Below are 13239 nucleotides of genomic sequence, written 5' to 3' on the forward strand. Positions count from 1 at the left end.
AAGAGAAAAACCAGGTTTGACATTCCAATAATGACACACACATTTAATCAAACCAGCATTTTTAAAAATCAAATGCTATTGTGCTTCACTATGTAGCTTATGAAAATGGCTTCTATTTATTTATTTGCTGTAGATAAATGGTTTAGCTTTAATATACAGAGCATAAAAAAGGTCATTGTAGTGTGGGGTGAATGCTCTGGAATGTGTCGAGTACTTCACACCCACTACTTTTTTTTTTTTTGAGAGAATTTTAATATTTATCTTTTAGTTTTTTTCGCGGACACAACATCTTTGTATGTGGTGCTGAGGATCGAACCCGGGCTGCACACATGCCAGGCGAGCGCGCTACCACTTGAGCCCCAGCCCCACACCCACTACTTCTGATTCACCTTTGCCCTGCAAGTTAAACACCATTTCTCATTATGGACTCAAACCAAGTCCAAGAAGAAAATAATTTGTCCAAAGTGCCAATAGCTTCTACACAGTCAACTGAGGTCTGACCCCAGGTCAGACTGACTAAGTCCAGGCTCCTATTAAGAAATGGTGGAACTGCCTCATGATGGCACCTGTCACCCTTGGGAGTAGAGGGAGACTTCCTGGAGCACATGGGGCTGGGAATTAAGGAAAGCTTTCATCTTGAACTCCTTTTGCTCCCCAAACAGAGCAAAGTTCTCTGAGGCAGAGATCAGGTTTTGTTGAGCTTCACATCTCCCAGATACTGTTTAGCTTATCAGAACAGCAATTTAATGTTTTTAACATTTTTTAAATGCCCTGAACTTTGTTTTTCAGTAGTGGGGACTGAACCCAGGGGCACTCTACCATTGAGCTAATCCCCAGCCCTATTATCTGTGGGAGACCAACCTTGCAGGTGACTGAGTCAGACTCCCCGGCTGGGTGCTGAGGCGCTCAGAAACAGAAATGTGGCAGGGCTTTCCCCACCCTTCTTGGGTTCAAGGGATGGTGTCTCATGCAAGGGCGTGGCTTCCTACATCCCCATGGGTGGAGCTATGCTCACCTGTTCCTTTGTAATATAACCCCTTGCCCTGTTTAGGATAGAATCTTCCATGGAAGTGTCTTGTGTGTGTCCCCTTCTCTTACTGTGCCCTTGGATGTGGCCTACCCAGATGTCAGTCAACCTGCTGACAGTGGACATCATGAAGATAGACTCAGCCTCCTGAAACCTGACCCCTTGCCTCATTTGAATAGCTTCTTCTCAATAAAAGGGGTCAGCACATGCTCTCGCTCTCTCTCTTCCTGCAGACCCTTAAGGTCAGAGGAGCCATCACAGCGACCCCAAAGAAAAAGGTATTTGTATCTTTTTTTTTTTTTTTTAAAAGAGAGTGATGGAGGGAGGGAGGGAGGGGGGGAGAGAGAGAATATATATTTTTTTAATATTTATTTTTTAGTTACAACATCTTTGTATGCGGTGCCGAGGATCGAACCCGGGCCGCACGCATGCCAGACGAGCGCGCCACCGCTTGAGCCACATCCCCAGCCCGTATTTGTATCTCTTGTGTGATTATTTTGTGCAGCCCAGTTAGCCCACTTTTCCTGGAGTGACCCCTGAGCCTTTTAGTCGCGAGAACAGAAACCTGGCAATTATTATTTTTTGGAGTATCAGGAATTGAACTCAGGGGCACTCAACCACTGAGTCACATCCCCAGCCCTATTTTTTACTTTATTTAGAAACAGGGTCTCACTGAGTTGCTTGGCACCTCACTGTTGCTGAGGCTGGCTTTGAACTCACAATTCTCCTGTCTCAGTCTCCCTAGCTACTGAGATAACAGGCATGCATCAGTGTGCCCAGCATTTTTATTTATTTTTTTTTTTGAGATTGAGGCCAGCAAACTGAGACCCTAACTTGGAAAGCTCCTGCTTACCCTACCAAGTGGCCCACAACCAGCTCTGAACATTTTCTTCTTATAAAAGGCTTGATTTGTACCCGAATCTTAAAATATTCGCTAAATGTAGTTAAAACCTGATTTTATAGAATTACATTATTTTGTTAACATTAATTTTTTTTTTAGTTGTAGATGGACACAACATCCCTACTTTGTTTAAACTCAAATTAGAAAAATATTTAACTATTTTCTTTTTTGTGTTGGGGATTAAACCTAGGGCCTTGCACATTCTAAACATGTGCTCTACCACTGAGCTACACCCCCAGACCCCAGATCACTAAACCTTTCTTGCTGCAGCTGCATAACAGTGTAGTAGTCTGAAACTCCATCTCTGCAATTATGAGCTGTGAATCTTTGGTCAAGTTACTTCCTCTATGTAAAGTGGAATAGCTCCCAGCACTTTGAGTCTTAAATTAGCCCTTAGCTCATAGAATTCTACATGATTTAAAGTCACAGCTTATGCACACAACAACTATTCAATAAATTATTAGCTATTATTGCAATAGTACAATGTAAAGACTGTGAGAGCTGGTCAGGGACACAAAACCAAGGAAATGTGCAAGTGAATTGCAAAAAATTAGGGCAATTTAACAAAAAAAAAAAAAAAAAAGATTTTCACATTTCTAAATCCATTTTAAAGATGTTATGACTGAGATCTAGTAAGTGAAAATAAGCTGAAAGGATTATAAGAGAAAGGATTCCTCTGCCTTCCAGATCCTAGGATTTAAAATGCCTTTAATTCAATTATTTTCAGAATGGAAAAAGGCCATCTAATTATATTTTGGAAGAATAAAAACCTGCTGGAAAGACGACCCTTTACAGACATGTAAAAAGCACCAGGTAAATTTAGAGTTCATAAAACAGAATCCCTTTTTATGTTTTTGTTTCTCATACTGTAATAGCAGGTCAGCTTCTTCTATTTATATTTGTGCTGCTGTTAAAGCTAGAACTCACATATGCTATTCTTTAATCATCACTGAAAATTATAAATGGCATAATGGCATTTAGTTCCACCACCTACTTGGCAAAACTGCATCACTTAGATTTTTCTAAAAAAAAATTTTAAGAAGTTCCCATTGTCATGAAACAAAGCAAAAATGAAATAAGGGCAAAAGACAACTGACTTGCAAGAAAAGACAGGCCATTCAGGGATGGCACCATCAGACAACTGTGCTGAAGGGACTCCCGAAGTCAGATGGGCTCCAGGAGTCCAAAGGAAGTTTATAATTGCTACCAAACTATTACATTTTAGACAAAAAAGAAAAGCAAATAAACAAAAAATGCTAAAATACCATTGTCGAAACACAAATGGAAACACTTTCTGACCATATGCCAGGCGTACTAGATGTGGTGTGATGTGGCTGGAAAGCAAAGGAGATCTGGGTTTAAATTCTGCTCTGCTATTTCAGAGCTCTCTGTCCTAAGGAAGACCACTTCTGTACTTCAGTTTCCCATTAGTAAAATGGGAATAATAGATGCCCTCTTCCTCATCCATCGCTGCCGCCTCCTTCTTCTGCTGCTCCTGGAGCTGCTTGTGTGCTCATGAGGACCTGGTACCTCTTTTGTGAAGCAGCAGCTGAGGAGACTCTGGTGCTCGACATGGCCGACGAAAAGCCCAAGGAAGGAGTAAAGACTGAGAACAACGATCATATTAACTTGAAGGTGGCAGGGCAGGATGGTTCTGTGGTGCAGTTTAAGATTAAGACACCACTTAGTAAACTAATGAAAGCATATTGTGAACGACAGGGTTTGTCAATGAAGCAGATAGATTCCGATTTGAAGGGCAGCCAATTAATGAAACAGACACACCTGCACAGTTGGAAATGGAGGATGAAGATACAATTGATGTGTTCCAGCAGCAGACAGGAGGTGTGTACTAAAAAGGGAACCTGCTACTTTACTCCAGAACTCTGTTCTTACAGACCAAGAATACATTCTCAATAAGAAAACTGTAATTTGGTTCCACCACCTTCTGACCACTATAGTTTTCTTTATTCTTTCATTTTCCCCTTCCCCATTCCTTTATTGTACATAAAGTAACTGGAGTATGTGCACAAGCATACTGCATTTTTTTTAAAACTAAATGGCCAATGATATGTTTTGATTGTCAACAAATGGAGGTGGGATGGGGAAAAATACTGGTTCTGTGAAAATATCCCCTTTCTCCATTAGTGGCATGCTCATTCAGCCCTTATCTTTATATTCCAGTAAGTTATTTTTCTCTCACTGTTTTAACAACAAAAAACCTGAACAACATAAAAATCCTTGCATACCTTGTTCAATTGGAGAATTTTAATGTTTAGTTTTCCCTTCAAGTCAAGCGTCTTGTTGTTTAAATAAACTTCTTGTTTATAAATAAATAAATAAAACAGGAATAATAAAGTACAATGTAAGGTGACTAGCTCAGTGCCTACATATGATGCCCAGTAAGTGTCCATGCTGGCTTGCTTTCTTTATGCAGACACACAACACTCCCCTCACAATCACTACAAGGAAAAAAAAAAAAAAAAAAGCTCTTCCAGCCCAGTGTCTGTGCAGCACTGGTGAGATGGCGCCCACAGAAGAGGGAGGAGGGCAAGAAAGCCCAAGAGTGGGAAATAGAAACATCAAAACTTGGGGGCTGGGAGCAGTATGAGAGGGGCTGGGAATGACGACAGGTTAGGAAATGGAGTTGAGTTTAAGGGACCAATAAAAGCACACAGTCACTCTACAATGATCAAGGCAGGGACAGGGCTGACATTCTCAAATCCCATCTCTCTTAGTGAAACTGGTTTAGACCAAAGCAAACCATGCTGAGGATCTCTCCCCTCCCAACAGTATCCTCCTGCCTGTATCACATAGCTCAGTTGCCTCACTCTGTCTTCCTCAGGGAGGACAGGGAAGCAACTGAGGAAGCAGTTTAGCATCAGCTACACTCAACTTACATGCCAAAGAGAGCTCCCCCAAGATGTGCTGCATGATCAAAAAATTTCCATCCCAGGATCATTCCAGCTGTATCCATGGCAATAATGGCTTTTAGGGCCTAAAAGATGGCAAGAGAGAACAGAAGTGATGCACTTTGATTCCTCCAGCATTGACATTCCTAATTTAAGAGCAAGACTTCAGTCATTGTAAAAACACCACTAATGTCCTCAGAACTTCATCCAGGTACTTACATTCCCTGCTGTGAATGTGAACATTGGGAGGAAGATGATGGCGAGCCTCCCCTCTGGGATCTTAGTGCAAACAGCTGCCAACACACTCATGATCGCACCTGACTGCAAAAGAATGGAAAATGCTGGTTAGGAACAGCAAACTCCGCACACAACCTCTTGAACACAGTGTCTACATGTCTGAAGTAGCAAAACTTTTTCCAAAAGGCTTATATGCTTAGCTGTAGGTGAGCACAGAGCTTAAAAGCTTTCAGTTGCTAATGTGCACTGTACCAAGCAGAGAGGCTTCAGGTTTGTCACATACAAAGTAATCACTGGGTAAAGCCTGAACTTTCATTACAGGTTACTAAGATGTATAAAAACCACTGTGTTAGCACTTAATGAACAGTGTTAAACATGCCATAAGCATCATTTCATTAATGCCTAAAAAAGAACTTCTCAAACCTCTCTAAAAAGCTCGCCAAACCAGAGAAAATGATCATAACTCTGTCCAAAGAAACTCACATGTGGCTCACTCGGCTCAGCACAAAGGGAAGACTGCGCAGAACAGAGGCTTTGCTTGCAGGTCACCAGACCAAGCTCTGGACACAGCACAAGGTTACCCCAGCACCCCCCACCTCACCAAACACCCTATGTGGGTAACAGATGGAATCCATCTTGGAAAACCTTCTTCGAAATCTATTGGTGGGCGTGGCTACCAGCACAATTCTGTGGCTGATCCCCGGTTCCAACTCCCCCACCCCCAGCGGTGATAACTCAAAATTTTTCTCACAAACTTTTGCGGGGCGTAGCTATCAACGCAGAATAGCAACTGTACAGGCACCTGGTTTCCAACTCAGAGACTAAGAGTAGGGAGGCTCCAGGTAGAAACTCAAGCCCTCTCACACTAGCTACCTCCACCACCCTGAACACAGAGACTCAAGCTAAGAATAGATAACTCCATCTACTGGAAGAAAAGAAAACAGAGTCCTGAGACTTTTTCTTTCTTTCTTTTTCTTTTCTAGCTCTTCTCATCCAATCTCCTCTTCCCTTCACCCTCTGGTCCTCACAACCTCAACTATGTGAATCCAAGAACTTTGCATAAAATTAGACTTTAAGAACTGAATCACCAGAATAATATAATACAGAGGAATTGCATAGGCCCCACCTCAACCCACCCCTTTATTTTTTTCTTATTTTCTTTCTCCCTCTCTCTCTTTCCTTGTTATTTTTTTCTCTTTTTTCTTCCTCCCTCTATCCCACTTTCAACCTCCTATCTTTTACTATTTATACATAGGGTAATTTTCTTTAATACAGATAAGGAGTTTGAAGTTATACATTCTTCCGTAAACTATCCCTGTCTATTCATTAGAGTTCTCCTCTAAAGTTGCTAAGTTAGAGTAATCCCCTACCCTCATTCCTTTCCCCCTTATAATGATGTCCTATGCCTGACCTTCAGGTTCTCTATATGCCACCAGAAATGGTATGCTTTTTATGAAACGAATGACTATATTCTAAATAATAATTGAAGGGGCTGGGGATGTGGCTCAAGCGGTGGAGCGCTCGCCTGGCATGTGTGCGGCCTGGGTTCGATCCCCAGCACCACATACAAACAAAGATGTTGTGTCTGCTGAAAACTAAAAAATAAATATTAAAAAAAATTCTCTCTCTTTAAAAAATAAATAAATAAATAATAATTGAAGCCAACATCTGTAGACATAGAGTCTAACTATAAATGTAATAATAATGAAAACTTGCTCATAGATGATGTATTATTGATATTGGGAACTGTTAACATTGGTTTTCTCCACAAAAGAGAGATTTTGGGAACTATATAAGTGCAATATAAATATATAGGGGGAAAATATTAACAAAACAGTCACAAAGAGCTGGAAAGAAACGTGAGTAATATGAAAAGACAAGGAAAGAAAGAACCACAAACAATCCAGGACAAGTCAACATTAGAAGAGGTAACATCTGCAGCAGAAGGAATGTCAGATAAAGATTTCAGGATATACATGGTTCAGATGATCTGGAATCTTAAGGAAGACATTATACAGCAAATGCAGACAATGAAAGTTCACTTTGACAATGAATTACATAAACAAATCCAAGCAGCAAAAGATCAACTCTACAGGGAGATAGAGGTTATACAAAAAAACCAAACAGAAATCCTGGAAATGAAGAAAATTATAAACCAAATAAAAACTCAAATAAGAGTATCATCAGTAGAGTAGACCAATTAGAAGTCAGAACATCAGACAACAAAGACAAAATATATCATCTTGAAAAGGGCCTAAACAACTCAGAAAAGCTGATAAGAAATCATGAGCAGAACACCCAAGAAATCTGGGATACCATAAAAAGACCAAATTTAAGAGTTATTGGGATAGAGGAAGGTATAGAGGTCCAAACCAAAAGAATAAGCAATCTGTTCAATGAAATGATTTTAGAAAACGTTCCAGACATGAAGAATGAAACAGAAATCCAAATCCTAGAAGCCTACAGGACGCCGAATGTACAAAACCACAAGAGACCCATGCCAAGACACATTATAATGAAAATGTCCAACACAGAGAACAAGGAGAGAATTTTAAAAGCTACAAGAGAAAGGAGGCAGATTACATTTGGGGGTAAACCAATTAGGTTAATGGCTGATTTTTCATCACAGATGCTGAAAGCTAGAAGATCCTGGAACAACTTATTTCAAACGCTGAGAGATAATGGGTTCCAACGAAGAATCTTGTATCCAGCAAAACTAAGCTTCAGGTTTGACAATGAAATAAAAACCTTCCACGATAAACAAAAGTTAAAAGAATTTGCAGCTAAAAAACCGGCTCTGCAAAGCATCTTGGGCAAAACATTACACGAAAAGGAAATGAAAAACAATGAAAATCAACAGTGGGAAGTAGTACAGTAAGGAGAAAAACTAATCAAAAAGGGGAAACAAATCAAGTTAAATAACAAAAATAAACAAACATGGCTGGAAGTACAAACCATATCTCAATAGTAACCCTAAATGTTAATGGCTTAAACTCACCAATCAAAAGACATAGGCTAGTAGACTGGATTAAAAAAAAAAGATCCAACAATATGCTCAGCAAAGAATATCAAGCTGGGCATGATGCACGCCTGTAATCCCAGTAATTTGGGAGGCCACAGCAGGAAGACTGAAAGTTCAAGGCCAGCCTCAGGAATTTATTAGGAAGATCCTAAGCAATTCAGTGAGAACCTGTCTCAAAATGAAAAAATCAAAAGAGCTGGTGATATATAGCTCAGTAACAAAGTGCCCTGGGTTCAGTCCCCAGTATCAAAGGAAAAAAAAAAAAGCAAGCCAGGCATGGTGGTGCACACCTGCAATCTCAGCATCTCAGGGAAGCTGAGGCAGGAGGATCACAAATTCAAGGATAGCCTCAGCAACTTGGCAAGACCCTGTCTCAAAGTAAAAAAGAAAAGGGCTGGGGATGTGATTCAGTGGTTAAAAACCCTTGGGTTCAGTCCCCTCCTAAAAAAGTTCTCTAAACAAAAAGTAAAAACAATGAAACAGTAATATGCCTTATATACAATAGATTTGTTTTTTCCCTTTGAATTTTCTAAATTATGTTTTAATATTTGAAGCAAAAATTCTAACAGTGATATTATTACTGTAGAGGAAATTTGAGGAGGTACAGAAATATAAGAAAGGTGGTAGGCTTCTCCACTTACCCTAATAAAATGACACTAGCACCAAATTGTGATAAAAGATGTATAATAAATAGAACAGCCAGAAAAAAAGTTGCAGAAAGCACTACAGATAAATCAAAAGGAAATTATAAACAAATCTGTTCTAGTGACCATTTTACTTGTAATTTTGTAATGAATAAACAAAAGAATTCCACTGTGCACAGGTTAGGTCAATAGCAGTTAAATCAATGAAGTCACAGTGGGCAGATTATCATTTAGTGACCAAATTTAGCCTATGATAAACTTTATAAATTTCAAGTGAACAGTTATTTTCTCTAACAAATATTTTAATAAATGTTGTTTCTTACAACAAATAACACATGTTCTGTGCTACCTTGAGATGAGGGTTACATTTCACAGAAAATAAAACTTCTAGGGCTGGGGTTGTGGCTCAGTGGTAGAGCACTTGCCTCAATATGTGTAAGGAACTGGGTTCAATTCTTAGCCACCTATATAAAAAGTAACTTCTGAAAAGCAGAATATTGGAGATAAGCTTCATGCCAATAACTAATAAGAAATTAATTTTTTGATGAGATTTAGAATATACACAGCTGACACCAAAACTAACCAGTATCCTTGACCCCTAGTAGCCAATATGGTAATTGACAAATATACTTTAATAGTCTTTAACAAAAGATTATGACTAAACCATTAAGACCAATATTTTATTTAAAAAAGAATTTTTATAGTTGTAAGTGGACAGCATGCCTTTATTTGCTTAGTGTATGTGTGTGTGTGTGTATATATTTTTTTAATGCTGTGCTAAGGATCCAACCCAGTGCCTCACACATGCTAGGCAAGCATTCTGCCACTGAGCTACAGCCCCAGCCCAAGAACAATATTTTAAACACAATTGTCAATAGTATTTTCTTACTGATTTCTCATCAAGAATGCCATTATAGGGGCTGGGGATGTGGCTCAAGCGGTAGTGCGCTCGCCTGGCATGCGTGCGGCCCGGGTTCGATCCTCAGCACCACATACAAACAAAGATGTTGTGTCCGCCGAAAACTAAAAAATAAATATTAAAAAATTCTCTCTCTCTCTCTTAAAAAGAATGCCATTATACCTCCATTGTACCTATTGACTTAACTTTTATTATCACCAAGGATGAATTAAAAGTATTTGGGGATAAATAATTTTATGGTTGCCATGGTTCTATAGGATTTTTTTTAAAATGACATCTCTCTCCCCATACACCTACTTTTAAAAAAAGTTTATTATTTATTTATTTATTTTTAAAAAATAGTGCTGAGGATCAAACCCAGTGCCTCTTAAGTGCTAGTCAAGCATTCTACCACTGAGCCACAACCCCAACCCCAGCTGTATAGGATTTTAATGAAGGAATAGGAACTATTTTTTGCACATTTCTCCCTATATGCTCCTTACTGTGCTACAGACTCTAAACATATTTGCACTGCAAATCAGAAATAGCTGGTATTTTTAAAATTAAGCAAAAGAAAAATAACTGGTTTTATTCCCACTTTATGTGGAGAAACAGGCTCAGAGATGCTCAGTCATAAGTCATGGAAATCACAGGTAAGTGGCAGAGCCAGGATTCCAACACACTCTACTTCCAAATACCACGCTGCTATAATCTACTAACTAGACTTCAGTTTCTTATTTATAAAACAAGAATAACAACTGTCTAAGGGCACATCAAAATGCCCTCCCAGATCCTGCTAGCTACTAAGTCTCTCCATCTTCAGAAACCACAAAGTCCTCAAAATTCTCATCCCTTTCAGTATTTATTAGATGTGATTATATTTTCTCCAACTAAACTTAAAATCTGAGTCCACTTCTGATTCATTCTAGTAGTGATCTTCATTGTCTTCATATAACAAGATGCTTAGCTGCTGAGTAAGGTAGAGAATATGATTAAAATTTATAAATTATACCAGAACCAAATTTTATACAAAAAAACATTCTGTGAAGAAAAAAGGGTGGTGTTGGGTGCAGAGCTTAAGAAATAAAGCATGTAAATAATAAGATATAGACCTCTTAAGAAAATTAAACATACACAAAGTAGGGAATGATTATTTTACATAAGAATTTTTTCTCATAACTCTTTTTAAGAAAGAGTTCCTTTAAATATGAAATCTTCTATTAGAATGCATTTAAATGCATTAATATTTATTTATTTATTCTTTGGTACCAGGAATTGAACTCAGACGTGCTTAACCACTAAGCCACATCCCCAGTCCTTTTTATGTATTTTGAGACAGGGCTTCACTAAGTTGCTAAAGCTGGTTTTGCACTTGCAATCCTCCTGCATTAGCCTCCCAAGCCACTGGGATTATAAGCACTTACCACCACACCTGGCTTTTAGTATTTAAATATACACAAAGTGAATGTGTAGTCTTTAAAAATACATCACATAAAAATTTCCATATGCCTAGAATTCTGCCATTGAACTCAAAAGAAAACATGTTTTTAAAAAAAAAAAAAAAAAACAACTTTTTTTTAAGCATTAAGAATTAAGTTCCTGAGGGCAGGAACCATGATCATCTTGCTCACTGGCTCTATCTCTAGAATCTAGCATAATGCTCTGTAGTCTCATCTACCCAGTAAACACTCTAATACTGACTCAACCAGGAGGACATAGAACCCAGTTCAAATCTGTAATTAGTCAAAAATTCTCCAATGCCTGATGAGGCTCTCTGGTTTATGAGGATTGGATCCTCACTGTTCTGACAATATTCTTGCCATGTACTCTATTCCATGAAGTATATGTAAATAGCCAATGGTTAAAAGCTTTAACCTGAAACTTAAAATTTTAAAAATATTTAAGTTGTAAATTACATGTAGATCAACCAAAATTATTTTTCAATGTTGATTTCCTGGTTTTGATAATTGTTCTGTGGTTCTGTAGGATGTAGTTAATTAGGATGAAGAACATGTGAAAACTATATTAATTTTGCAACTTTTTTTAAGTATACATTTCAAAATTAATTTTAAAATTAGAAATTTTTAAATTAGAAATACTTACTGCACCAAGTGAAGGTCCATATCTTCCTGTGGCAACTTTACACATATAACTGACAAAGTTGGAAATAACACCTGAGAAATAAGTCATAGTTCAACAGTTTAAGTAAGGTTTAAAAATGACTTCTATTTTTTATCTCTACCGTCCACAGATTAATAGTGTCAGGTTTGTACCTGTATCACTCCAAGGGTGCCAGCACGAATACTTAATCATTTCAAACAGTTTTAGGGAAAGAAAAATCTGACCCTCATCATGACTTGCCATTGACTTTACCTCTCAGTTACCATTTTCCTCATATATAATTTAAAGAAAAGGAGGCTAGTTCTCAAACTCACCAACTATCTCAGAACCCCCTGGGCAGACATGCTAAATCAGAATCTCTGGTGGGACTCTAACCTAAATGATCCATTAGGTTCCTTTTGCTTCAATGACAGTTGAGCTCAGTGTGGCTCATTTTAAAAAACAACTTCCTACAGAACAGGAATTAATGGCATCTGAAACACCCTTTGTACAACAACTACCCCCATAACTAGTACTTGGGGAAATAATTATATATATACTACCTTAGAGGCCAAAAAAGAAAAAAAAAATGATCAGCTTCTACTTTTGATGGACTAGACACATATACCTGAGTGTTCAATTGATATTAATTTAGGAGTCACTTTGGATCATGTAGTAGATGCTTTTATTTAATCTTTTCTACAAGGCCCTGTCTTGAAAAGATAAGTATCATTACCCCCAGAAAGGCATAGTCATTTCTGCCAAATCACACAGCTGGTAGCAGAAATGGGCTCTGAACCTAGGTCTTCTGTCTCAAAACTCAGTGCTTTTTTCACTACAGCACAATTGGCAGATATAAAATTTTTAAATGCTGGGACTTTAGAAATGAGTTTTTTGTTTTACTTATATAAATTTTGCAAACAGGTGAGCAAAAGTTGATCAATTAACCACTTAGCAGCAATTAGTAAACTGGAATCACAGGCTACCATTTCCTAATTAAAATATTTTAGAAATGATGCCATCTCCAGAACCACAACTAGGAAGTGTTGTCCTACATATAGTTTGGCAAAAAAACACACTCACTCCTCTTGGCAATCAATAACATTGGCTCACTCTGATCAAGCTTTATGCAAACTGAGCACAATGGGGGAAGTGAGCCTGCTTAAGATTATTTAACACAAACTCAGATGACTAAGACAGCTGGAAAGCCTAGGAGCCATTACTCGATATAATGGTGAGCCTGAGCTGGGGGGGGAAAAAAAAAATCAAGGCCTGGTTAAGATAAAAATGACATGTAAAGGTCCTGAGATTAAAATTCATTACCTGCAGATAGGTACACTGCCATGAACTGCTCTTGACCCAGAATATTCACTATGCTGGAAGAAAAGCTCCACAAAACATACATATTTGCTGCCATGTGAAATAAGGAGAAATGACTGAATGTTGACAACAACATTGGAGAACAAAGGACCTCTACAAGAGAAAGAAAAAACAGAGTCTG

The 13239-nt window shown here is 38.3% G+C and overlaps 1 protein-coding gene and 1 pseudogene across 5 annotated transcripts in view; one reads left to right on the forward strand and one right to left on the reverse strand.

Annotated features, from left to right (window-relative positions):
• LOC308652923 (small ubiquitin-related modifier 2-like) lies at positions 1-4819 on the forward strand (annotated as a pseudogene). The gene has a single exon. The product of its transcript is annotated as a small ubiquitin-related modifier 2-like (transcript).
• PARL (presenilin associated rhomboid like) overlaps positions 1-13239 on the reverse strand; it is a 48218-nt gene that overhangs the window by 334 nt on the left and 34645 nt on the right. For all 4 annotated transcript variants that reach the window (XM_081301076.1, XM_081301079.1, XM_081301078.1 and 1 more), the window contains 4 exons: positions 13062-13211; positions 11742-11812; positions 5057-5158; positions 4826-4923 (listed from right to left, as the gene is read on the reverse strand). In XM_081301076.1, the coding sequence (XP_081157202.1) occupies positions 4826-4923; positions 5057-5158; positions 11742-11812; positions 13062-13211 (421 nt within the window). The remainder of the gene's footprint in view (positions 1-4825; positions 4924-5056; positions 5159-11741; positions 11813-13061; positions 13212-13239) is intronic.

This window comes from Spermophilus citellus, assembly GCF_964194105.1.
Source record: "Spermophilus citellus genome assembly, chromosome: 7".
Classification (NCBI taxonomy): domain Eukaryota; kingdom Metazoa; phylum Chordata; class Mammalia; order Rodentia; family Sciuridae; genus Spermophilus; species Spermophilus citellus.